The following is a 25,254-nucleotide window of genomic DNA, read 5'->3' as shown; positions in this document are numbered from 1 at the left end:
TATTTTAACTTACTAAATGAAGTAGATGAGACATTTCTTATAGATTATGGTAGTTAGTTTAGTGAAGACTTGAAAATACTACTGGTGAAGGTTAAAGCAAGAAGTGCTAAAGCAGGATTACAGCTGAACATCAAGAAAACAAAAGTAATGACTACTGGGGAATTACATTATGTTAAGGTTGACAAAGAAACTGTATTTATTAAGGAATTTCTTTTCCTTGCTCTATCATCAACTAAAAGGGAAATAAGGAGGAGATGGTGAAGGGCCGCCATGAAGGAGCTAGTTGGCTATCAAGATAAATCATACGTAGTATTTCCCATTATTACATAAGAGTGTGAAAGTTGGATAATGAAGAAAGATGATAGGAAGTTGATTCCTTTGAGGGATAGTTTCATGGATACTATGGACTGCCAAAAAAACAAAGGAATGGGTTTTAGATTAAATCAAGCCTGAACTTTTCCTAGAAGCTAAATGACTAATGTACGTTGGTCACATTATGAGAAGGGAACAGTTCCTGGAAAAGACAAGAATGCTAAGAGAAGTTGAAGGCAGTAGGAAAAAAGGACGTCACTCAAAGAAGCTACAACCCTCAGTTTGTAGATCCTGAGCAAGACTGTTAATGATAGGATATTATGAAAGTCATTAATTAATCGTGTTGCTGTCTGGTAAAAAGTAGGCTGCTTCAGTATTTTAAAAATATTACTAGTGCTCTGATATTAATTTTTGGCTTCCGAATCTGAAGTATGGAGCTGGTTGACATAGCCATGGGGACCTGCTTTGCTTTGAGTTCTTAAGGCCCTTTTCTGGCTCTTCAGTTTCACCATATTTGCTACCTGCTATTTTCTTGATTCTGTGTCATATTCATCTGGCCTGTCTTTCAGAAAGTGATCTCAGTTTGCAATTTCAACCTGTGGTTTTAAGCTTTGCCTGTCTGCAGATGCCCCAGACTAACCAGATTACTGAAAAAGGTCCAACCCTGCAGAGGGGACTTAACCTCCTTCTCTTGCATGACACAATTTGCCATAGTCACTATTTTAAAAGAAAGATTTATATCTGTCTTTCAGCCCCAAATGTTACTAAGCCCCTCCTTGCCTTCCTACTTTAATCTACAAGAGTATGGACTGGAATGGGGGAAACCCTTGAGTGGCTCAACTGGAGTGCCTTTTGTATATCTCTGTTTCTGTATACTGCTGGTTCAAATGCTCTGTTGAAACCTGTACTATGTGGTAGGGTTTACTGTGCTCAGTTTTGCACATTCTGTGCTTTAGGGAAGAATTGTAACATGTTCCACAAATGCTGATTTGTTTCTATGTTAACAAACTGCACACAATAACAAAATCTGTCTTTCACTTTAGGGGTCGATATAGAGGCAGCTCGCAAAGAAGAAGAACGGATAATGCTTAGAGATGCAAGGCAATGGCTCAACAGTGGTCATATAAATGATGTTCGGCATGCAAAATCGGGTGGGACAGCACTTCATGTAGCAGCTGCTAAAGGGTATACGGAAGTCTTAAAGTAAGCTTAGTTCCAAATTGGGATTTTTTAAAAGTATGTGTTTGTGTGAGTGTGTATAACCTTTTAACCAGTATGCACATTAAGCTGTTAATAGTATACGTTTTGTGTAATGCATGCATTTCAAAAGAGCTGTAATAATGAGATGAACCAAAAGGGAGAAGCTTTTTGTAAAACAAAAGATCCCAATCCAATTAAGATCTCTTTTAATATTGCTTAATCAGAGGAGAAAATATTCATTTTAATTTTATTGCTATGCAGAGTGCAAAGCCTCTGTTTGGAAATTTTTTCCTTTTTCCTTGCTGAAAGCTCCCTCCTGATTGGGGCTAAACTACCAAGGTAGGCCTTTACTGGCTGAGGGCCATCTCCTATTGGCGGGTCAATCAGGTTGGAAGTAAATTGTCTGCATGCAATTTGAGCTGATTGTCCCTCATTGGCAGAGTGCATTTTGAACCGATTGACCCTCATTGGCAGATTGCAGTTCGGTTGTAGGGAGTGAGTTGACAACTTGAGGTTTATTATGTTTACTGATGATTTATACCCTTCCCTTCCCCAGGGGGCCAGGGTGGCTTATAAAAAAAATTAAAAAACACATACACGAGAGTCATTACGTTTTTAAAATTCATAGTTTAACATCAGCCTCATTTATTCAACCTATGGCCCCCTCCCCTTGGTAAGAGAGGGTAAGGGGATCCCAGCTTCACAGTGAAAGAGTTTTTTGTTTTGTTTTGTCTTTTGCTTGTTGTTTTTGCCTGTAAAAGCAGTGCTGTTTTGGATAAAATTTGGCATTTTGCAAAATGTGACTGAAAAACTTAGGAACATTTTCTGAACCCTAATTTTAACTGATGAGGTGAGATATATTTTAGTTATAATTTCCCAAGTTTTTAAAAGTGTGAATGTAACCTGCTGAGAGTTGGTTGTGACATGGGAGTCAAAGAAAGGGTTGGCTGTGACTCATCTCCCTTTCATAGCATGCCTGGAACCACTATGACTTGTATGCTAGTTGGCCTTCAAGATCTCTCTAGAAAATGAATTGCCAGAAGTATAGCAAACATTAAGTTCAATAAAAATCTGCAGTGGTATAAAAATCAGTGTTGGAGGGTGGGAAGGAGTTAGAACTATAATTTCAAATTTCATTAAATCCTGTAACACATTCCAACGTAAGCAAATTAAAATTATCAGTTTAATAATATTGTCATTAAAAATCTAATTAATCATATTTTCTTCAGGCTTTTAATACAGGCTGGCTATGATGTAAATATTAAAGATTATGATGGCTGGACGCCACTTCATGCAGCTGCTCATTGGGGTAAAGAAGAAGCATGTCGAATATTAGTGGAAAACCTGTGTGATATGGAGGCTGTCAATAAAGTGGTAGGTCTTCCATATAATCTTTTCACAGTGAGCATAAGGCAATGTGGGTTATTATTTTAATGCTGTGCCACTTCTACGCAAAGCCTTTTCCTGCAAGTTTTAAGCACACTAAGATACCTGTAGATGTGCCAAGGTTTACATAAAAGAGGGGTAGCATGATACCAATAATGTCAGCAGAGCTTTCAAGTATATAATGCTTTGAAAGAGCCTTGTCCTGCCCCTCTGCCATGTGGCTTGAGCAGAGCTCCTTAGTAGGCAGTCAGCAGGCCGGGAGGCGTTCATCAGCAGGCAGGGTGGGAGGTCATTAGCAGGCCAGGAGGAGCTTGTTAGGGGCATGGAGGGCTCGCCCCCACCCAGGGTCCTCTCGCCTTACCTGCTGCTGGCTCCAGGAGCGTCTGAGAGCAAAGTGGCTAGCTTCTAGGAACGGAGGGCGGGAGCTGTAGGGGCAGGACCCTATTCCATCTCAGACACCTAGGACATTCTCCACCCCACAGGCTGTTTCACAAATATTAAGAGGAACAATAGATAAGGATTTGTTATATTTCTATATGGCGTTTTGTCATTGTTGAAAGTAAAATTGAATGGGAAGTGTGTTGATAGGCAGTGTGGCATAGTCCTTGAATCTGAAAGACCTATATTCAAATTCCCACTCACTTGCTCAGATAGTGTTAGCCCAACCTACCTTATTGGGTCACTGTCAGGATAAGAGGGGTATAATTCCATTGAAGTTACTCTGAATTCCTTGGAAGAAGGATAAGATAGAAATGGTATGCATTTTTGTCCTCTGTGATTCTAGCCAACTTTTATCATATATTTTATGCTAATAGTGATATGGTCCCATCTCATGCCTTTTACACTGCCATATGTCAATATCTCTCAATGTGTGTTGAACCAAGATGGGTAGCTATGTTAGATTGTAGAAGTAGAAAAGAGCAAGAGTCCAGTAGCACTTTAAAGACTAACAACATCTGTTTGTAGCAAATTCCCAAAGCATGTGTACACTGCTGGTATGCTGAAGTGCCCTAGTTCTAGTGACAAAGTGCTTTGAACAAGAGAATGAACTTGCCTGTTTAGCAAATGAACAAGGAGAGAGCAAGGGGTGTGTGTGTGTGTGTGTGTGTGTGTGTGTGTGTACACATACGTGTATATAACTATATATATATAACTATATAAAACTATGCATATATATATATAACTATATATAACTATGTGTGTGTATACACATTTTAAATATAAAATTCTATCAAGAAAAACTCAGTGAAAATGGTTAAAATAGTAAAAAGAGTAAATAGTAAAAATACTTTTAGGTTCTAACATTTCATAATTTCTCAGTGTTGTAGTTGCATAAACTACTCAGGTGTTGTTAATCTGTACCATACATAAAATGGGAAAGGGGGGTGGGAGGAGTTGGGACTCATTGCTTATCTGATTGGCTGTCCGGCCAACAAATGCCCAATCAGGTATGCTGTCCCGCCCCTGGTCACATCCCCCCTGTTCCACTAAACTGACTGGGAGAAGTTAGGCAGCCAGCAAGCAGAAGCCGCGACTAGGACAGGGGCCTGGGAGGCGAGGGAGGCGAGCCCTGCCCTCCTCAGGCATGGGGGCGCGGGCAAGGAAGTCTGCCAGCACTCCCCCTGCTAGTGCTCTCCCCTGCCCCAGAAAGGCCCGCCATGGCCTCTGCAGATCTGTTGGGTCCTCCAGAACCCCCTCTTTCTAGATATGCCCAATGGGTACATTGTGGGGCAATTCCAATCTGGCCACCTTGGCCAAAATGCTAATGGCTAAATTGTGACTAATTAAATGTTTATATGTTGTTGATGTTATGGTTGTTGTTGATATTAAGTTACTGCGTCTATGTTATATCTGTCATATTGGATCTCATGTTTCCTGTGAACTTCCCTGAGTCCCAAGGACGGACAGTATAAGAAAGCAAGCAAGCAAGATGAGAGAAAGCATAGATAAAAATTGTAATCCTGACTATAGCTAAAATGTTACTGCATGAGATGAGATTAGTGGCCAGGGGAGAAGCACATTGTTTCTTTTTGTTTTGAATGGTTGACAAAAAAGCAACAATAAAAAACTGATGGCTGTGTAAAGCTGATGTAGATTCATATAAGAATCCTCATATTAGGAATAGGACTTTTGGGATTTATTCAAATACTAGTTATTAAGCCCACTGTAGTTAAAATACAGCGGGCACTAGCGGGGCTATGAAGTTGGCTGGCGGCTCCTCAAGGTCTCCCCCCTGCGCGGTCCCTACCTGTGTTGTTGCAGGTGTTGGGCACGCTTGTCAGCGGGGCTGCAGCGGCGGCCAGCAGCTGCTGGAGGCTGGCTGGGCCGGCGGCGAGGTGTCGTCCCCTGAGGCAGGGTGGGCAAAGCTGCTGGCGGCGCTGCCGCGGCTGGCAGCAGGGCCTCGGCTGCGGGGGAGGCTCTGGAAGGGAGGCAATTGCTGGCGTGCCGGCAGCCTGACGCATCGGAGGCGCTTTGCGAGGGAGCAACTGCGAGCCATGCTGTGGGCGGCTCGCAATTGCTGCCTTGGCGGCGGCAGGCCAATCGGAAGGCCCAATCAGCATGCGTGAAGAGCCTGCTGATTGGGCCCTCTGATTGTCAGTCCGGAGGAGGGGCCAATCAGCACCCTTCGTCATCCCGGACACAGCCCGCCCTAACTCCTCCCCCCCAGCCCTTACGGCGTTATTTAGTCCGCGGTGCCGCAAGCGGTGTTCAGATATTGTATATTTTAGTATTTACACTGCAGTAATACATTGTTTTTATTTTGAAAGAATATTGGTTAAAATAGTATGCTAGCCAGAAGAGTATTGGGTGAATGAAGCAACAAGACCTGTGTCTTAAAGATACATGTAAATTCAGTGTGCATCTCAAACTTCCTTCTTACAAGATTTGTGCATGTGAGAGAAGTAACTAGAAGTTAGCAGCCCAGCATACATCTCAGCATTGAATTACACAGCTGTAGCATCTTCTGCTCTTCATTATAATCATAATACTAAACATAAACTCTAAACATGGAGCTCAAACCATAAAGAGTTTGTACTATGAGCAATGACATTTATGAGAAATGTAAATGGCAGCTAATAATGAATATTATGTCATGTTTACTTGAATAATTCCTTGTAATATTGAATGTGAACTAGGTTTTCTGAAAGCAGCACTGCTCTTCATTTTTATATTGGGTTCTTGAATATAAAAATTGTATTATAGATGTTTTGGCAGTAGTGTCTAAAATCCAGTCAGTCAATATGACATCACAACTATTACGACAAGTTTGACACACTGCTGGCCCTCAAAAATTTCAGACTTCACAGCAGTGCTTATTTGCATTCATGAAACACAGTTTATAAAAAATCAATAATGTTAAAAGTTGTGCTCTTTAGCTGTGAAAAGCAAGCTAGGAATTAAACGTTTACAGTTGAGAGACAAGATTATGTTTTAAATGTGTATTTGAATCCCCCCCTGTCTAGATGTATTTACTTTATAAAACTTTGTACTGTCTTGTCTTTCATTGTGTGGATTTGGATTGTATTATTTTCAAATACAGTATATTATCTAATATGAGGGTCCGCGTGGTGCAGTGGTTAAGAGCAGCAGATTCTGATCTGGTGAACCTGGTTGGATTCTCCACTCCTCCACATTTAGCCAACTGGGTGACCTTGGGATTATCATAGACCTGATAATGCTGTTTTGACCAAGTAGTCCTGTCAGAGGTGTCTCAGCTTCTCATATCTCATAGTCTGTTGTGGGGAAAGAAGGTGATTGTAAGCCTCTTTGAGACTTCTTCGGGCAGTGAAAAGTGAGATATAAAAAATAATTCTTCTCCTAATATCTAATTATGTGGGATATAGTAGGAAGTGTACAAAAGGCTATTTTTCTAATATGTGCTGTATGTATTTTTTATTAAGAATCTTTCATCTCCTGTCTCCGAAATTATCACAGAATTATCTGCACAGAATTAAGTGAATGAGTCCAATTCACAAAGTGATTTTTAAAAATCCCCCTTTAGTCAGACCACTGGTTACCAGACTACCTGCAGAACAATTGTACCTAGGTTTACAAGATTGTCAGAATATTTAAAATGCAAACTAATAGTTCAAATTATCTCTCCAACATAATAAAAATACTTTGTTTGCATGTATACAGGATGGTAGGAGGCAGGGTGTCTGTTAGGCTTGACTATTTTTAATTAGGTTCCTTGGTAGTAGTACATATGATTATGTGATCAGTTTAAATGATATCATAATCCCTAATGAGTTTAATGTCTCATATTTAGTAAATTGCTTGTTCTCCTGCAGGGTCAAACTGCATTTGATGTAGCAGATGAAGACATTTTAGGATATTTAGAAGAACTGCAAAAGAAACAAAATATGGTAAGCTTTTTTAGGCTTGCAAGAGAACTATAAACTTTTGAATGTATTTAATTTAACTGCCTTACTCTGAGTCAGACCACTGGCTTATTTTGTACTGTCATCTACTGTCCAGCATTATCTTTTAAAGGTTTTAGATAGAGGCCCTTCCTGGTTCTGCTTCCTCGTACTCTTACAGGAGATGTTTAGGATTCATTCCTCACCACTGAAAGTTTGTGCTCTGCCATTGAGTTATGATCCTGTTCTTACTAGCTTGTTGAGCCCACATCTCTGTATTCATAATTTGTATACTGGAGATAAATGCCACTGAACGTAAAGAATATAGTGAATACCTTAAGTCTCATCTGTGTTTTACTAAAAGCATGAATTTTTGAGTGTGTTGTATATTTCCTGTTCCTTTTTATATCCACGATACATACAGTGGGTTGGATCCAGTGATCTGCTAATGCTAGGGTTATACAGCAGGAAAAAAATGGTACTTTTTGGATTCGGGTTTTCCTGATTTGGTAAAACTTGAATCGGCCAAATCACTTATTTGATCGGCTAATTCGAGTTCTTCCAATTCAGGGAAATCCAACCCGATTCAGTTGAATCAGCTGAAAACCAGAAGGCCTCAGAAGGCTGGGGGTGGGGGGAGAGCTGATACAGTGCCAGAGCTCTTGGGGGGGGAGGGCTCTTTAAACCTTTCCCTTACACAGCTCCTTGATGCGGCAGAGAGAAGGTGCTATGTGTAGGCACAGAGGTTTGTTCAGGTGAAAAAGAGCCTGTCAAGCACCTCTGTTTAGCCTGTAGAGAAGATGACTAAGACATGATATGATAACCAACTTCAAATACTTAAGGGGCTGTCAAATAGAAGATGGAGCAGAGTTGTTTTCTGTTACCCCAGAGGGTTGGACCACGACCAGTGGCTTTAAATTAATTCAAAAGAATTTTCGGCTAAACATATGGAAGAAGTTCCTGACAGAGCAATTCCTCAGTGGAACAGGCTTCCTCAGGAGGTGGTGGGTACTCCTTCTTTGGAAATTTTTAAGCAGAGGCTAGATAGTCATCTGACTGAAATGCTGATCTTATGAACTTAGGCAGATTGTGAGTGGGTGGGCAGGAAGGGATGTGCCAGTGTTTGTCTCTTGTGGCCCTTCCTTGCATACCCAGGGAATTTCTGATCGCCACTGTGGGATGGTAGGTGAATTTCCTCCAGGCCAGGCTGGATACTGGAGATTTTTGGTGGAGGGGGGGGGGGTCACTTGGGCATTAAATTGGGGCCATTGTGGGAAGGCAGGTAGTTGTAAGTTCCTGCATTGTGCAGGGGGTTGGACTAGGTGACCCTGAAGATACCTTCCAACTCTATGATTATGTGATCCAAGGGCAGAGATGTTTGGTAGGCTCTTGAAACCTTCCCCTTTGCAGTTTAGTTTTCCATGGTCATTAGTAATTCTTAGGATTGAAATACTTTCTCTTTGGCCATCTGTAGAAAGTTAACAGTTGACGATAAAGAGATGGTTTATTGTATAGTCTTTTGGAATAGCAAATATAATTGACTGTCTTTTGAATGGTGAATGTTTTTATCGAATATTGCTACTTTAGTGATTTAAAAGATTTTTCTATGTTTATTCTCCTTTGTAGCATTATCATTAAAACTTTTTGTATCTTTTAAAGCTTCATACTGAAAAAAAGGAAAAGAAATCGCCGCTAATTGAATCTACAGCCAATATGGACAATAATCAGACTCAAAAGTCATTTAAAAAGTAAGTAAAATGTACCCAAGGTAGGAACATTTTTTTTTAAGTAGGAAGGGCTTGACTTGCAAAATTATGCAGATTAGGAAAGAGCTAATTCGTTATCATTCATAGGACCATCTGATCTCACACTGGTTGTTGCTGTCACAACCCTCCTGATGTCCAATTTGTTCTGAAGCTAGTGAAATGTAAACAATGTGTGTTTTCTTTCAGTAAAGAGACTTTGATCATTGAACAAGACAAGAATGCATCTAACATTGAATCTTTAGAACAAGAAAAAGTGGATGAAGAGGAAGAAGGAAAGAAAGATGAGTCCAGTTGCTCCAGTGAAGAGGATGAGGAAGAAGACTCAGAGTCTGAAGCAGAAACAGGTATCAATTTGCTTTGACAATTAATTTTTAGATTTATCTTCACCGTTCCTAGCAGAACATATTAGTTGTCATCTATTAGTCCTGAGTGAACTCTGTAACAGCCTGGTCTTAGGCTTTTTCAGAGGCTGATCCATGTTTTGAGAATAGCCTTTCCCAGGAGGTCAGGAGCTTCTACCCTTCTAGCTTCTACCCTTCTACCAACCGCCGGGTTGGTATTTTTAAATTTTGAACCTTTTATTGCAGGGTTTTAGCTTACGTAACCTGCCGTGAGACGGCTGTCCTGATAGCGGCAGGCAGTAAATCCAATAGTAATAAAAGGTTGTAAAGCCAATAGTGCCCCTTGATGGGGAGGGGGTCTAGAGCTCCTAGCATGCCAATCAACCGTGGTTCTGTCCAGATGTCCAGATATTAAAGGAAGGCCAGCGCATGACTCCAGCCTGGCCAACCAAGGGCTTGCTTCTCCTCTTCCTTCCATGGAGGAAGACAGTGTGACACAGGCACCCTGGGAGCCAGACAGGGGAATGCCTTTACCTCCTAGGCTAGACTCAGCACCGATCCTGGTTCATTTGCTTGGCTGCTGACCCCAACCACATCATTTTACAACTGCCCAGCTCAGTGCACCGTGCTTTATTTGACTGGTTGGCAAGCTGAGAGCCCTAGACCTCCTCCTGTGCCCTTGCTGGGCTGAGAGCACCCTTGGGAAGCCATGTGGAGAAGCCATGTGGCTTATCACTGTGGGATAAGAGATGAGAGCCATGGAGCATGTGCAAAGCACCCCTACTGCCTACCTCCCATGGGGAAGTAAAGCTAGGGCATCCCTCTATGCCAGGACAAATCATTAAAGAAGAGGCCTTTCAAAGACTTAACTTTCTCATTTGGGCCTTGGGCCTTGACCTGGAGGCAAAAAGAATGGATCTGATTTTTAACTCCCCTTTCCTGCCAAAGTTGAAGGCAGAGCTGGAAGGTGGTGTCATGCGAACTTGATGGAGGGCACTGCTGGGTGAGGAGTGGTGGGGATGAGGTAAAGTTCAGGTGGGTCAGCTGGGGCAGAGGGTGGCGGCACAAGGCATGTAGGGACTAGATGTGGGGAAAGGCATCTGGGTGCACATTTTGCCAAATGCAGACCCTACCTGGACACGCACATACCTGTGTGTCACCAAGCCCCACCCACTCACCTGTCCTGGGCACCAAATTAGGTATGCCACTGTGTAAAGTGGAACACTTTATGAGCCTCTTGTGGCGCAGAGTGGTAAGGCAGCGATATGCTGTCTGGAGCTGTCTGCCCATGAGGTTGGGAGTTCAATCCCAGCAGCCGGCTCAAGGTTGACTCAGCCTTCCATCCTTCCGAGGTCGGTAAAATGAGTACCCAGCTTGCTGGGGGGTAAACGGTCATGACTGGGGAAGGCACTGGCAAACCACCCCGTATTGAGTCTGCCATGAAAACGCTAGAGGGCGTCACCCCAAGGGTCAGACATGACTCGGTGCTTGCACAGCGGATACCTTTACCTTTACCTTTAAAGTGGAACAATTCTGCAGAACCTTTGGATTTGCCTGTCTTGCTGGGAATATGTGGCCGGGATGTTTTTGTATTTTCTTTCTTTCATATATTAAAGTTTTTAGTTATGTGATTTTATGGGGTTTTACTATATTTGTCTGCCATGAAAACGCTAGAGGGCATCACCCCAAGGGTGAATTCTGAAACTGTCAGTACACAAGTCCTTTCAGTTAGAGCTGAAATCAGACTGAATTCTCCTCAGCATCCAGTTCATAAGTCTTTCTCTGCTGAGCCGATGCTAACCAATCTGATCTCTTGGAACATCCTGTCACTCAGTGCTCTCTGGCTATATGAATTTAAAAACCTTTCACAGTCCTTTAGCTGTTTATATAGCACTTGTATGCTTTTAAAAAGCGCTATCCATCTGTCTTGGGTCTTGACTTGGTTAGGAGAAAGGTCCATCCCACAACCCATCTACTTTTATTAAGTTTTTGTCCTGCCCTTTCCCCAAAAAGCTCAAGGGGATGCAGCACACCTTTAGGATAGATCCAAATCCACCATTTTTATGCTTATAATATATAGCTTTCTTCCTTTCAGATAAACAGGACCAGAATAGGCAAGAGATGTCTGCTCATAAGATGAACAAAAGTTTGCATTATACAGAACAGTATAGCAGAATGAGGGAACCAAATTCTGAGTTATATCAAATCAAATCACTTGAAGTGTAAATACATATATATTATCTTAACCCAGCTATCTGAGAAGCTTGCTTCAAAAGTTATCTTGTTAAGAATTTTAACCTTAATAAGAAAGACTGAAGGGGAGAATGAACACGTTGGCACTGACTGAGAAGTTGCTAGGAATGATGGCCAGAGTAAGCCTGTTTACGTGTCATCTTCAGCTGCTGTTGCTGACCTCATTCACTGGGGAAAGTTTCCTTGGTCCTTGTACTTGAGGGGGTCTGATATACAAGTTCCCTTCAAAGAGGACGGGGAGTATTAATGTGCATACCAAAGACCGTGGCATTTTTAGATACATGATAAATCAATGTGTATATACAGTAAATCTGCATTGCAGCATGTGGTAAATCTTCATATATTTTTATATCAGTATCACCATAACCGTTTCGTTGCCAACTTGGAATCATGGAAGGGACCATACAGGTCATCTATTCCAGTGGTTCCCAACCTTTTTATCACCGGGTACCACTCAACGCTGGGGACCACTCACCGGGGACCACTCAACGCCTTTTACTGAGGCCCGGTGGGGGGGGGGTAGTTTACTCCTCTACTCTCAACCACTGCCCTAATACTCTCTGATCACTATGGTAATGTTTAAACATCCCTTCAAAATAAGATACAGACACGCCACAACAATGAACATAAGGAACATTTTATTTTCATGGAAATTTTAACTCATGACAATGACAAATCAATGGGAACCCTGAGCTTGTTTCTCTGCAACGAGATAGTCCCATCTGGGAGTGATGGGAGACAATGACACCCAAAGTGTGTTGTAAAGGGCCGGGGGGGGGAGGCGTCCTTCGGGGCCCACCTCCAATTAGTCGAAGGACCACATGTGGTCCGCGGCCCACAGGTTGGGGATCGTTAATCTAGTCCAAATCCCTGCTCAATGCAGGATCAGTCTAAAGCATCTGGGATATGTATCTGTCCATCCACTGCTTGTAGACTGTCAGTGAAGGGGAGCTCTCTACCTCCGTAGGCAGTCAGAGCTACTGCTGAACTATTCTGTGAACATTACCCCTCTGATATCTAGCCAATATCATTCTCCACATTGTTTAAACACATTACTGCAGGTCCTATCCTCTGCTGCCAACAGGAACTTTTCCCTGCCCTCCTCTTGTGAAAGCCTTCCCCTTTCGTCATTCGCATTTTTAGCTTCATGATTTTATACTATTGCAATTTTAACACTAATTTTGAAATAATCGATCGCTCCACCTTTATCCCATAAGCATACTGTATGACTGGGGATTCAAGTGTCACATGTGCATGTCTTCTCTTAGCAGCTTGAAGTTTTTCATACTGATCACTTTGACATTTCTAGAGCTACATGATTCTCATTACTATGTTTTCTTTGTTGCTACTATGTAGTCTTGTGCCAGGAAAATATGACTGTGATACAAGAATTAATTTATGTAAACTTAGAGGTTTTTAAATATCAACAAGGCTTTCATCATACTTTATTTGGCATGCTAGAGAACTTAGGCTTTTCCCTGGAGTTGAATCTCTCTGTTCCAAATTTGTACTTCCCTCTTTTTCCCATTGCACATTTTAAGGCAGATTCACAAGCTCTGGTACCTGAAATATTTTTTGTGTAAATATATTTAAATTTAAAATTTCAAACTGAAAAGTTTTAAGTAGCAGAATAAATAATGGAATACTAGAAGATGGTAATTTTTAAATATTAAATTACAGAAATATTAAAGGCCAGATAAGTCATTGTCTTTTGAGATTTTGTTAAAACTATTAAAAATGAACTCTGAACATTCTTTTCAGGTAGTCACTAGGGGTGGTCCAGTTTGTTCCTACAACAACCATGTGCTGATTCCCATACTCCTGTGCCTTGCTCTAGCTCCTGGCATATGCTAAGCCATGTACACAAGTGACTGTGAGCATGTAGTAGACTGGACTCTGATTCTAATTTGAGAGCACGTTCTTTTGAAAGATATGCACTGTTTCATGTTCTTTGCAATAATTATTCAACCTACTTAGGATTATCACTGTATCCTGAATTTCTGTAAATTGTGCTAATTCTGTCAAATGGCATTTTTCTTCAAGTATCTAGCTTGTTTATCTCTAGGAGGAAGAATGCAAATGTGCAGGCAGAATCATGCCCACTCGCCTTAAAAAAATAAATTCATCTTCCATTTTCTTATGCAACCTCATATTGGGACTGTGCCTGTGTAGGCTGGCTATGGACATTTTGTTTCCAGCTTAAAATTCCAAAATGGGCATCCTGCCCCTTATGGAGCTAGTGCCTACACAAATCTCCATCGCCACAAGGATAGGATGCTTCTAGCAGCACTTCATTGATATTCACCATTTGGTAGACATTCTTCTCTTATCCTTTTCAAGGAGTGGCTGTTTAGATTTGAAATTATTTTCCAGGAGAACAAATCCTCTACAGTCATTGTGCTTGTGGTATTTCCCTATGGCATCCAGGGCACTACTCAAAAATGTTCCAAGTATGGGACAAAGATGATGCACAGTAACAAGCATGAACCTGGTGCTTGGGAGAAGCCCATAATGTTGGTGTCTGTTCCTCTCGATTGAAGGCTTCATTGAGGGTTTAATGCTACATTGAATTTTTTCTAAAGTTCTGCAGAAAAACAAAATACAAACCCCATTTCTACTTCATATGTTGTGTGGTGTGATGTGCATTTATCAAGCAGGCCGTGGAACTCTTCACATGGTAACTGCTTTCACACGTAACTGCTTTCACAAGCTTGGAAACAAACCTGGTATAAAGAATCCAATATTTCTGGATGTGTGTGTCATCTGTTGGGAGAGTTTAAATATGCAACAAGCGGGAAGGCACCAGTCTGTTTAAAAGAATAAAATCATTTTATTAATAAGAGAAACAACTTCATAGAGATAGAGAAGAGAAAGACCTAACTAACTGTCTGCCTATTCTACATTTATGCAGTCTATTCTGGAGGCAAGCAGTGAGTGTGCTTAAAGGAGCAGGAAGTCTCCAATTGAGCCAGTCAGGACACAGGAGGAGCGTATTTGAAAAACATCAGCAAGTCCCTAATCTAATCAGCAAGTCCCTAATCTAAGTTCCTAATCTAAATATGCTAGTTACAGTATTTGCTGGCGTATAAGACTACTTTCCCCCCCTGAAAAACATGCCTCCAAGTGGTGGGGTTGTCCTATACGCCGGGTGAACTTCAGTTGGGATAGACATAGCTGCCCATATTGGCCCATAGTAGTGTAATGTAACAAACTCTATATTTTGAGTGGAAATGTTGGGGGGTCGTCTTATATGCCCAGTCGTCTTATACGCCGGCAAATACGGTACTTATCTCCAGTGCCCCTGTAGGATATTCTTCTCATGCACATTACAGACCTTGCATATTTCAGCATCATCAATCTGCAATTGAAATCAGATGGCACGTTTGTTGCAATGAGGTCAGCTATATAATGGAACGATTCAATACCTATGCATTCTAAGAGCACTTACCATGTGAAGGGATCCACGGCCTGCTATATAAACTTAGATGACAACCCCCCAATATATGAGGTGTCATATGTTGTTGTTGTTATGTGCGAAGTCGTGTCCGACCCATCGTGACCCCATGGACAATGATCCTCCAGGCCTTCCTGTCCTCTACCATTCCCCGGAGTCCATTTAAGCTTGCACCTACTGCTTTAGTGACTCCATCCAGCCACCTCATTCTCTGTCGTCCCCTTCTTCTTTTGCCCTCAATCTCTCCCAGCATTAGGCTCTTCTCCAGGGAGTCCTTCCTTCTCATGAGGTGGCCAAAGTATTTGAGTTTCATCTTCAGGATCTGGCCTTCTAAAGAGCAGTCAGGGCTGATCTCCTCTAGGACTGACCGGTTTGTTCGCCTTGCAGTCCAAGGGACTCGCAAGAGTCTTCTCCAGCACCAGCCTCAAAAGCCTCAATTCTTTGACGCTCGGCCTTCCTTATGGTCCAACTTTCGCAGCCATACATTGCAACTGGGAATACCATAGCCTTGACTAAACGCACTTTTGTTGGCAAGGTGATGTCTCTGCTTTTTAGGATGCTGTCTAGATTTGCCATAGCTTTCCTCCCCAGGAGCAAGCGTCTTTTAATTTCTTTGCTGCAGTCCCCATCTGCAGTGATCTTGGAGCCCAGGAAAATAAAATCTGTCACTATCTCAATTTCTTCCCCATCTATTTGCCAGGAATTGAGAGGGCCGGATGCCATGATCTTTGTTTTCTTGATGTTGAGTTTCAAGCCAACTTTTGCACTCTCCTCCTTCACCCGCATCAACAGGCTCTTTAGTTCCTCTTCACTTTCTGCCATTAGAGTGGTATCATCTGCATATCTGAGGTTGTTGATATTTCTCCCTGCAATCTTGATCCCAATTTGTGACTCCTCTAATCCCGCATTTCTCATGATGTGCTCCGCATACAAGTTAAATAGGCAAGGCGACAGTATACAGCCTTGCCGAACTCCTTTCTCAATTTTGAACCAGTCAGTGATTCCATGTTCAGTTCTCACTGTTGCTTCTTGACCTGCATATAAATTTCTCAAGAGACAAATAAGATGCTCTGGAGGTGTCATATAAGTTTCAATATACAAAATGATTTTGTATATTTTTGCAGAATTAAAAAAAAAAACAATATAGCATTAATAATGCTTATTTCTATTATAACAATTTTTCTTTCCTTTTTTATTTCCACATAACATTGGATTAGGATCGATATATATCATTTTCTGGATTTTTTAAAAATTATGTATTATTCATCACTGAGGAAAGCCCTTGGGGCTATAACACATAAGGTCTTGTGGTGGTCATTAGACATGCTCGTCTTGGTTATTTATTATTTATTATTTATTAACTGGATTTATATCCTGCCACTCCCGTGAGGCTCGTAGCGGGTCACAGTCAGTAAAACCACCTTAAAACCCCTAATACAATAAAACCCATCTAAAACTCAACACCCCCCAATCAGTCCAAGCGGCGACAGCACTACAACCCAAAAAATATCTCGAGGAGGAAACAAATCAGTGTCAAATGGACCTGAAGGGGGGGTCCGATCTAACATTAAGGCACCGGCCTCAACCGTAAGCCTGGCGGAAGAGCTCTTTTTCAGGCCCTGTGGAAAGCTGGTAAATCCCGCAGGGCCCGCAACTCTTCTGGGAAGTCATTCCACCAGGTGGGGGCCAGGACCGAAAAGGTCCTGGCCCTGGTTTTGTATGGAAAATTATTGCTTGTTCTGACTCTTAATGCAGTCTGGTATTCAGGCTCTATGTTTTTCATTTTGCTATGTAATGAACATTTTGATATTTTATTTGTTGTTGATTGACTCTTGTAGCATTTTCTAAATCAGATGAACAACAAATTGTTTGCTCTCTTGCCTGTTAACCAGGATTCAATCCATAGTTTAATCCTGGTTTGTAGGCAGGAAATCCAGCCATTGTGTGTTGTTTCATCCCAGTTTGAGAACAGAAAGCTGAATTGCTAGGAACAAGGATGTCTCCCATATCCAAACCATGGGAGAAAAAGGAGTGCAGCAGCGTGAGAACTTCCAGTGCTTGTTCTCATTACAAGTCATAATTTGTCACTGTAAATGAATTTAGCCTTAGTCCATTCTGCAATGCATATTGATTGTGCTCTACCAATAATGCTTTTAAATAGCCAAACAGATTTCTGAGCACAGTCTGTTTACTTTCTACATCTGCTGAATGAGAGACAACTTGAATGCAGTGGAACAATTCCCCTTTGCTTTCAGTCGCATTGATGTGACGTTAGAGTACTGTTCCCATAACAAAGGTGTCTTGTAGTACATCTTGTGACTTTGATTACTTCTGCTCGAAGTAGGTTTCTCTATAGTCAAAAGCATTAGTTGTCTTTACATCATGTGTTAACTACTGTTAAATTGTTTATTTTCAGACAAAAACAAACCTGCAACAAATAATTCAAATGCTATCAGTGTGCAGACAGCTCCAATAGCTGTGACAACACCTGTTACTACTGGTCAAGTGACACCTACGTCCCCTATTAAGAAGGTAAAACAAGTTTTTCCACCCAGTTTCATTATTATAAAAGTTTATAAGTCAGTTTTCAGTTATTACTTCTGAATCAATCTAAACATGATTGGTGCTTCTATAAATGAAAGAATCATTCTAGTGGGTTTTTATATATATTTTTATACATGAAATTGAATTGAATATTTGCTTTGTTTAGATTTTCATGTTAGAAGGACATCTGTTATGAGACAGTTTCTTTACCTATTGTTGAGGTGGCTATTGGGTACCAAACGCTATTTGATCAAGTCCTACACAGTAGGTAGATGAAGAGAAGGTTTCAATTTACATCTTTGCCATGAATTCAGTTTCTCTGTGGAGATACAAGAAAAATATATCCTCCCAATGAGAAGGGATGGAGACTTACATTTTAAAACTGTAATCTAGGAAACCACAGAATTTGTTACATCTATTGTTAAAATGGTACATTGATAAAAAGCAGTATTGTCATTATCATTTAGACTTTTAGCCTGCCACTCCCTATAAAGGCTCATGGCGGGTTACAACAGTAAAACCCCCAATAAAATCCCCGATAAAACAATATATAATTAGATCATATCCCAAATATCTGATGGCAGACTAAAATACCAATACACCCACTCTGCCAAGGGGAAGGGAAGGGGCGGTAACCAACAACCCGCCACAGATTGAACCAGGAGGTACCAATACTTGTGTTAAAATTGCTAAATGTTCCAGTGACCCAGAGGAAGAGGTGGCCACCACTGGGGAGCTGGGACAGGGAAACTAAAAGGGGACCTGCCAAATGGAAGCTCCATTGCTGTTGCAGTCTTACCAGTATTTGCACCAGCAGTGGGGAAACTATTTAAGTCCTTTCCTGTCTGGAAACCACACAAGTCTGTTCTTTGTAAACTGAGTTTGTAATAGTACCTAGTATGGTAATCATGAGATGGGAGGGTGCAGGGCCACTGCACTTGTTTTATCTCTCCCTCTTACGTCATACTGTGTGATCGTATGCTCAGGATTAGCTGCCTCACATGGTTGGCCATGGTCTGCAAATAAGTGGTCTTAAGCAAGATCCTTTCAATTTCAACACCCCTCCCCCCAAATTGATGGTGTGATACACGATACAGGGCTTGTTTAGAGGTAATGTATGTCAAGCTGTTCAAAGTGAAATTTAATGGCATAGTGGTCAGTTGTACTGAACTCCTTCTCCAGATGAAGAAACCATAATGAGCATGGGAGGAAAATAATTATGAGTCATGTACAAGAATTGTCCTCCTTTGCATCGTGAGAAGGATTTTAAAAGGAACATGCACACAGTTGTGAGGTTTACCAAGACATTACAAGTTGATTCTGCTGCTTTTTTCCATTATAGCAATGTGTCACCCTTTAACAGAATTACAAGATAAGCTGTTGGAAGCGGTGCCAGCTTATTCACACCTGAGAACAGGGCTATATGTTTGTTAAATTACAAGTTACTAAAATAGGCTGAGACTTCCCATCATTCCCAACACCTCTTTTAGCCATTAATAGAGTTAATCTATGCTCCTGTGATCTTTGTATTCTGTGTTATTGGTGCATGTGTCAAAGTCATATCCCTCTCTCACTGGACTTAATATTGGAGTTTTATGACTGACTCTTCCATCTTGTCTTTTGGCTCTAAAAGCAGTTTCCAGGAGGCCCAAGATGAATCAGGCCTTTAGCACTTTGGATATTAAACTCTCCTCTTTTCCATCTCAACAGTCAACATCCATATTATTCCGCCACCACTTTGGCTACTGTTGGGGGAACAAATGACAATGGGATCTCCTGGAACTGCCAGCATTATGGATAGTCCCTCCCCCCCCCCCCCCCGCCACTACATTTGTTTTCTCCCCATCATTTGCCTGCCTCTCTTCCTGTCTTACACTGTTGAACATGGTCTTTTTTCTGTTTCCCATTTCTTCCTACCTTTGTTTTCTCCCACCTCAATACGTCCCCACACATAAAATCATTCTGCAAATGGGTGCATTGTATAGAACACAGAAAAGGGGCCAAGTCCATTTCTGCATTCTGTGGAAATAAAGACATCCATATTTTCTTTTCAATATTTTTTATATGTCTTGTCCCAACTGACTTTAGTATGACTTCCTTGCTGCTGTCATGCCTGTGGTGGAGTCTGTAGATCCTGCATCATGGAGGCAGGGCTTACGTAAAACTGGCATTGTTCTTGTGCCCAGTAAAGGTGAAAAGTCTCTGGTGAGGGATTTGTGTGTGTATGGGTTTTCCCCCCTCCAGGTTGCCAAAATAACATTTCTTAATTCAAATTTGGTACTATGGTTGCATGATTTTAAACGGTGTGTTCTTTTTTTTTTGCATCTCATAGTTTATAGAGCAATGTTTAAACCTAACCCTATGAACAGCTGACTTAGTTTTTTGAGACTTTAAATGAAATTATTAACTTTCCTAGAGAATTGTGTGAGATTTTGCTTTCTTCTCCACAGACTTACAGGTTATATTTATTGGAAGTGAGTTAATTTTGCAATATCCCACATAGCATGAAATTCTAGGGAATGCTGTTTTTTTCTTTAGTGACTTCTCACATTTTGGAGTGAGCAAGCACAGGCTGCCATGTACTTGACTTGTAACACTAATGAAGAGGATACCTCTCCTGACAGACATGTTTACTCGTGCACATAATCTGTGAATGAATGCCACCTTTGAGTACCACAAAATGCAATAGCAGCAGTGTGCTACTTTTCTTAACTCTATTGCTTGGCAGGTCTTAAATTTATGTCTTGTAGTAGTTAAACTAGGTACCCATGTGTTACATTTTCTGGCCCAGTGAGCAGCTGAGGAAAAATATTGCTGGTATACATGTTTGTTTGGTGTAGTAAATGCTTTCAAAAGTATATTATGGGAACAAAACTACTTCCATTAATAGTCTTTGTCCCATTTTGATGGAAGACCATGTGAATCCTAGCAGTGTCAGGATTTACAAAGAAAGTTGGTGAATTTCTTGCTCTGAATGCAACTTTAAGATAATGCAAGCTACTGCTGAGCAGCCCATAGTCTGTTCAGCAAGATTAAGATGGAATGGCTGTAGCAACCATTTGAGATACAGATCCCATATTATCTATGTAAAAGCCATGTTTATGTAGCCATGAAGCATTTTAGAAGACTGGTATGTTGGACATAAATGGCAGGTTGAATCTAGTCACAAGAAAGCTGTATAGCAACTGTCAGTAATTGCAAGCACTTAACTAACCCAAAGACAATGATGGTGTAGTGTATGGGGCACCAACATAATTTAACAAGTAGCAAAGGGAGGAGATGGTATACTGCTTGTTGCTCCTTGCCCCGGATCTAGAGCTGGTGATGGGAAATGTATACAAGACAAAGTAGCTTCAGCCTCCCAATATAAGACTTCACCAAAAACTTTGGAGCAGAAACCAGCCTTATTTAATTGTAGCTGCTGTTCTTGGAGTGTCTTCTATAAATTCTTCTAATAGAATCTTCCCGGCCAACAGAACCTCTCCATGTCTTAAAATGGTGTGAGATCAAAGTCAGAAGGTACCAGATCATTCATATATGCAAGGGGAAACATGTCAGTGAGAGTGTAGAGGGTATGATCATTCTTTCTTCCTGCAAGGTTCTAGTTTGTTATGTTGTGGCCTGTACATGTGCATTCTCAAATGTATAGCTGCTCAGGGAGACCTGGAGAGAAACCCTCACAAAAAATAATGCTGTGTTTTACAGTTTCCAACTTCATCGAAAGTTTCGCCCAAAGAAGATGAGAGAAAAGATGAGTCTCCTGCATCTTGGAGATTAGGTCTTCGAAAGACTGGCAGTTATGGGGCGCTTGCGGAGATTACGGCTGGCAAAGAAACCCAAAAAGAAAAGGATTCAACAGGTGTTATGCGGTCAGCTTCAAGCCCTAGATTGTCATCTTCATTGGACAACAAGGACAAGGTAATATTATTTCAGAAAATGCAACATAATTAAGTCATGTTTAGTAGTATTCCATGACAATGTTACAAATTACCCACATGGCTGCTGGATTGGGATGGACCCCTGGGAAATGCTGATCACCAACAAATAATTAAAAGTGACTTTCATATCTATATTCCTTACAATCCCCCTATTCATTTAATTGGGGACAATGGGACTATAATGTGATTTAAATATGTTTGTAATGTAATTTAGAATCTAACTCTCTGGTCTTTAGACAGGAAAACAAACACAGCAGGGCTTGTCACTTGTAAGGATGCTTCCGTGGTTGGGTGGAAACGGATGGGACTAGCAACAAGTCACACCAATATAGGATGGGGGAGACTTGTCTTGGCAGTAGCATGTGCGAAAAGGATCTAGGAGTCATAGTAGACCATACATTGAACATGAGTCAACAGTGTGACTCGGTGGCTAAAAAGGCAAATGGGATTTTGGGCTGTATCAAGTGGAGTATCGTGTCCAGATCACGGGAGGTGATGGTACCGCTTTACTCTGCTCTGGTTTATCTTCACTTGGAATACTGTGTACAGTTTTGGGCACTCCAGTTGAAGAGGATGTAGACAAACTGGAGCATGTCCAGAGGGGGGTGACAAAGATGGTGAGGGGTTTGGAGACCAAGACATATGAGGAAGGTTTGGGGAAACTTGGTCTTTTTAGCCTGGAGAGGTGATGACTGATAGGGGATTTGATAGCCATCTTCAGATATTTAAAAGGCTGACATATCGAAGATAGAGCAGAGTTGTTTTCTCTTTCCCCGGAAGGATGGACCAGAACCAATGGGATGAAACTAATTCAAAAGAAATTCCGTCTAAACATCAGGAAGAAGTTCCTGACAGTTAGAGCGGTTTCTCAGTGGAACAGGCTTCCTCGGGAGGTAGTGGGTTCTCCATCTTTGGAAATTTTTAAGCAGAGGCTGGATAGCCATCTGACGGAGAAGTGGATTCTGTGAAAGCTTAAGGGGGTGGCAGGTTACAGTGGATGAGCGATAGGGTTGTGAGTGTCCTGCATAGTGCAGGGGGTTGGACTAGATGACCCATGAGGTCCCTTCCAACTCTATTATTCTATGATTATATGATTCTAAGTCTCTTTTAGTTACATGCTTCCACAAATGGGAATGTGTCTGTCATTAATCACTACCTCAACATTTTTATATCCCCCATGTTTTTATGAACAACTACTAAACTCAAAAGACAGATTTTGTTATTCTAGCAAGGAACTAGCCAATCTTCATCATCATGCTGCATATTTGTTGCAACGCTGCTTACTAATTTACTCTCATTATATCTGTGCTCTTACGATTTTTGTTCCATTGTCTGAGGAAGTGTGCATGCACCTGAAAGCTCACACCTTGAATAAATCTTTGTTGGTCTTAAAGGTGCCATTGTACTCAAATTTTGTGGTGTCTTATTCAGTACTTGTATATTGTTGAATTGGAAATCTTTAAATGTGTGTGTTAAGTCAACAGTGGTAAAATGCAGTTTCTTTGATATAAATCCATCCTTTCAAGGAGAAAGATGCAAAAGGGACTCGACTTGCATATGTTGCACCCACTATTCCGAGACGATTGGCCAGTACGTCTGACATTGAAGAGAAAGAAAACAGGGATACATCAGCCGGCTTAATACGTGGTACTGGTTCTTATACAAGAAGAAAATGGGAAGAGGATGCAAAGAAAAATATCTCAAATGAAGGATCCATACCACTAAATACAAGCTATCAAAGAAGGTAAGGGGTTTGGGAGTTGAAAATACCAGCAAAATCAGCATAAATTCTTAAAATAGACGAATTCATCTGCCAGAATAAATGCTTGTAGGCATTAGGAACTGAACTTGAAAATTAATATTTTTAGGCATGTTTTGATCAGGCAATAAGAATGTACAACTTCAAAATATTAGAAACACAAATTGTGTTCTTTGAAAAGTGTAGTTTTCAGAATTTTCTAAACGTAGCTGGGGAACTTTTCATTTACCCTATATACTCCTGCATAAGCCTAGTTTTTCAGCACCTTTTTTCACACTGAAAAAGCCCTCCTCAGCTTATGCACATGTATATACAGTAATTGAAATAAAAGCCTGCTCCAGCCAGCCAATCGTTGCTCTGGCAGCTTGTAGGACATCAACGATTTGACTGAGGGACTCTGATCTTTCCCCCCCCCTTTTTTTCCTTCACTTCTTCCTCTTCTTAATCACTTCTTCCAGACTATTCTTTCGGTTTCTGTGGGTGAAAAGTGGGTTACAAAAACTATCAGCTATTCATCCTCTTGACTTTTCTGTACTTGTGTGGGGGGAGGTTTGATGGGAGAGCCTGTGATGATGGAGCATTTCCCATCCTCGACTTATATGCGAGTCAATAAGTTTGCCCAGATTTTTGTGGTAAAATTAGGTGCCTTGGCTTATATGCGACTATATACAATAATTAGATATATGAATAGGTTGGTGATCTCTGGCCATTGGAATGGGCTCCTGGAAGAGCTTAGGGTCCTGTTGAAGCTATCACAGTTCTGTGAGGCCAGCAAGACAGAGCTCTTCTGCCAGGCACTTGGTTGTGGCCAGGGCAAAGATCTGCTGGGCCCCTCCTCCAAACATCCTCCCTGAGGCATTGAGTCAGAAGAGTCCATTGAGTCTTTTGGCAGGTGAGATAAGGAGTTTGTGGGAATTTTGTTGTATTTTCTGCTGGCTGGACTGAGAGCAGCAGTCAATATAAATAAAATAAAATAGTAAGTGTATTGTAGACTTTATATCATCAAATACAAAATTTGGTTATGGTAAGTCATGTGTAAGTCAAGTGGCTACCCACTTGAGTCTATCTTTGTGTATTTGTGTTTTGGAAGTTTCAATGTAGTTATTCTAGTACTATAAAATACAATTTTCTTTGACCTGAAAATGACCACAACAATTTTATTACTACAATAGTAGTACACAGATACCTAAAAAGGTACTAATTTGAAAGGCAAGAACATTTTTGGGAGATGATCCAAGTTTCCCTCCCTTTACGGAAAAAAAAGATGAGCTGCCACACTGTTTTCAGAACTGATTTCCAGAAGATGCATTTAGTTAGCTAGCAGGAGTTGCACATGAGTCTTCTTGCAGCTTTTCTGCTGACTCAGAAAGCCAACTTATACTCAGGAAAAGGCATTGTCCCTGCCTTCTGAGACCAAAGCACTGTGTCCTAGAATAGCTTGTCTTGCATGGCAATGATTCTGGTATATCTGCCTGCTGAGTTTGTTAGCAGAGATAAGCTATAGCAACTATGGTATCCCTGCTGACAGGAAACCCCAGTGCACGACAAGTTGTCTATTACATCTGTAATAACAGTTTCATTGTTTGGGCAATCATTTCTTATACTGTGTCCATGCATTCATTATGAATTGGTGAAATGTAGGTGTTCCCTTCCCAATCCTGCCCCTTGAAGCATTAGTGACGGATTTGTTGCTCCCTAAGAGGGTCATAGTCAGTGTGATAGATACAAATGGGTAGCCATGTTGGTCTGAAGTAGCACAATAAAATCAGAGTCCAATAGCACCTTTAAGACCAACAGAGATTTATTCAGGGCACAAGCTTTCAAGTGCATGCACTCGAAAGCTCACGCCCTGACTAAATCTTTGTTGGTCTTAAAGGTGCTATTGGACTCTGATTTTATTAGTCAGTCAGCCTTATATTATCAACTGCACAACAAACGTA

The 25,254-nt window shown here is 41.2% G+C and overlaps 1 protein-coding gene across 5 annotated transcripts in view; it reads left to right on the top strand.

Moving 5' to 3' along the window:
* PPP1R12A (protein phosphatase 1 regulatory subunit 12A) overlaps positions 1-25,254 on the top strand; it is a 122,615-nt gene that overhangs the window by 62,777 nt on the left and 34,584 nt on the right. For all 5 annotated transcript variants that reach the window (XM_077338898.1, XM_077338899.1, XM_077338900.1 and 2 more), the window contains 8 exons: positions 1,356-1,515; positions 2,742-2,886; positions 7,191-7,265; positions 8,919-9,007; positions 9,212-9,369; positions 17,490-17,605; positions 21,323-21,535; positions 23,082-23,299. In XM_077338898.1, the coding sequence (XP_077195013.1) occupies positions 1,356-1,515; positions 2,742-2,886; positions 7,191-7,265; positions 8,919-9,007; positions 9,212-9,369; positions 17,490-17,605; positions 21,323-21,535; positions 23,082-23,299 (1,174 nt within the window). The remainder of the gene's footprint in view (positions 1-1,355; positions 1,516-2,741; positions 2,887-7,190; positions 7,266-8,918; positions 9,008-9,211; positions 9,370-17,489; positions 17,606-21,322; positions 21,536-23,081; positions 23,300-25,254) is intronic.

The sequence above is a fragment of the Paroedura picta genome, chromosome 5, assembly GCF_049243985.1.
Source record: "Paroedura picta isolate Pp20150507F chromosome 5, Ppicta_v3.0, whole genome shotgun sequence".
Classification (NCBI taxonomy): Eukaryota; Metazoa; Chordata; class Lepidosauria; order Squamata; family Gekkonidae; genus Paroedura; species Paroedura picta.
The sequence above is the reverse complement of the archived record's forward strand: the minus strand, read 5'-3'. Positions and strand labels throughout refer to the sequence as shown.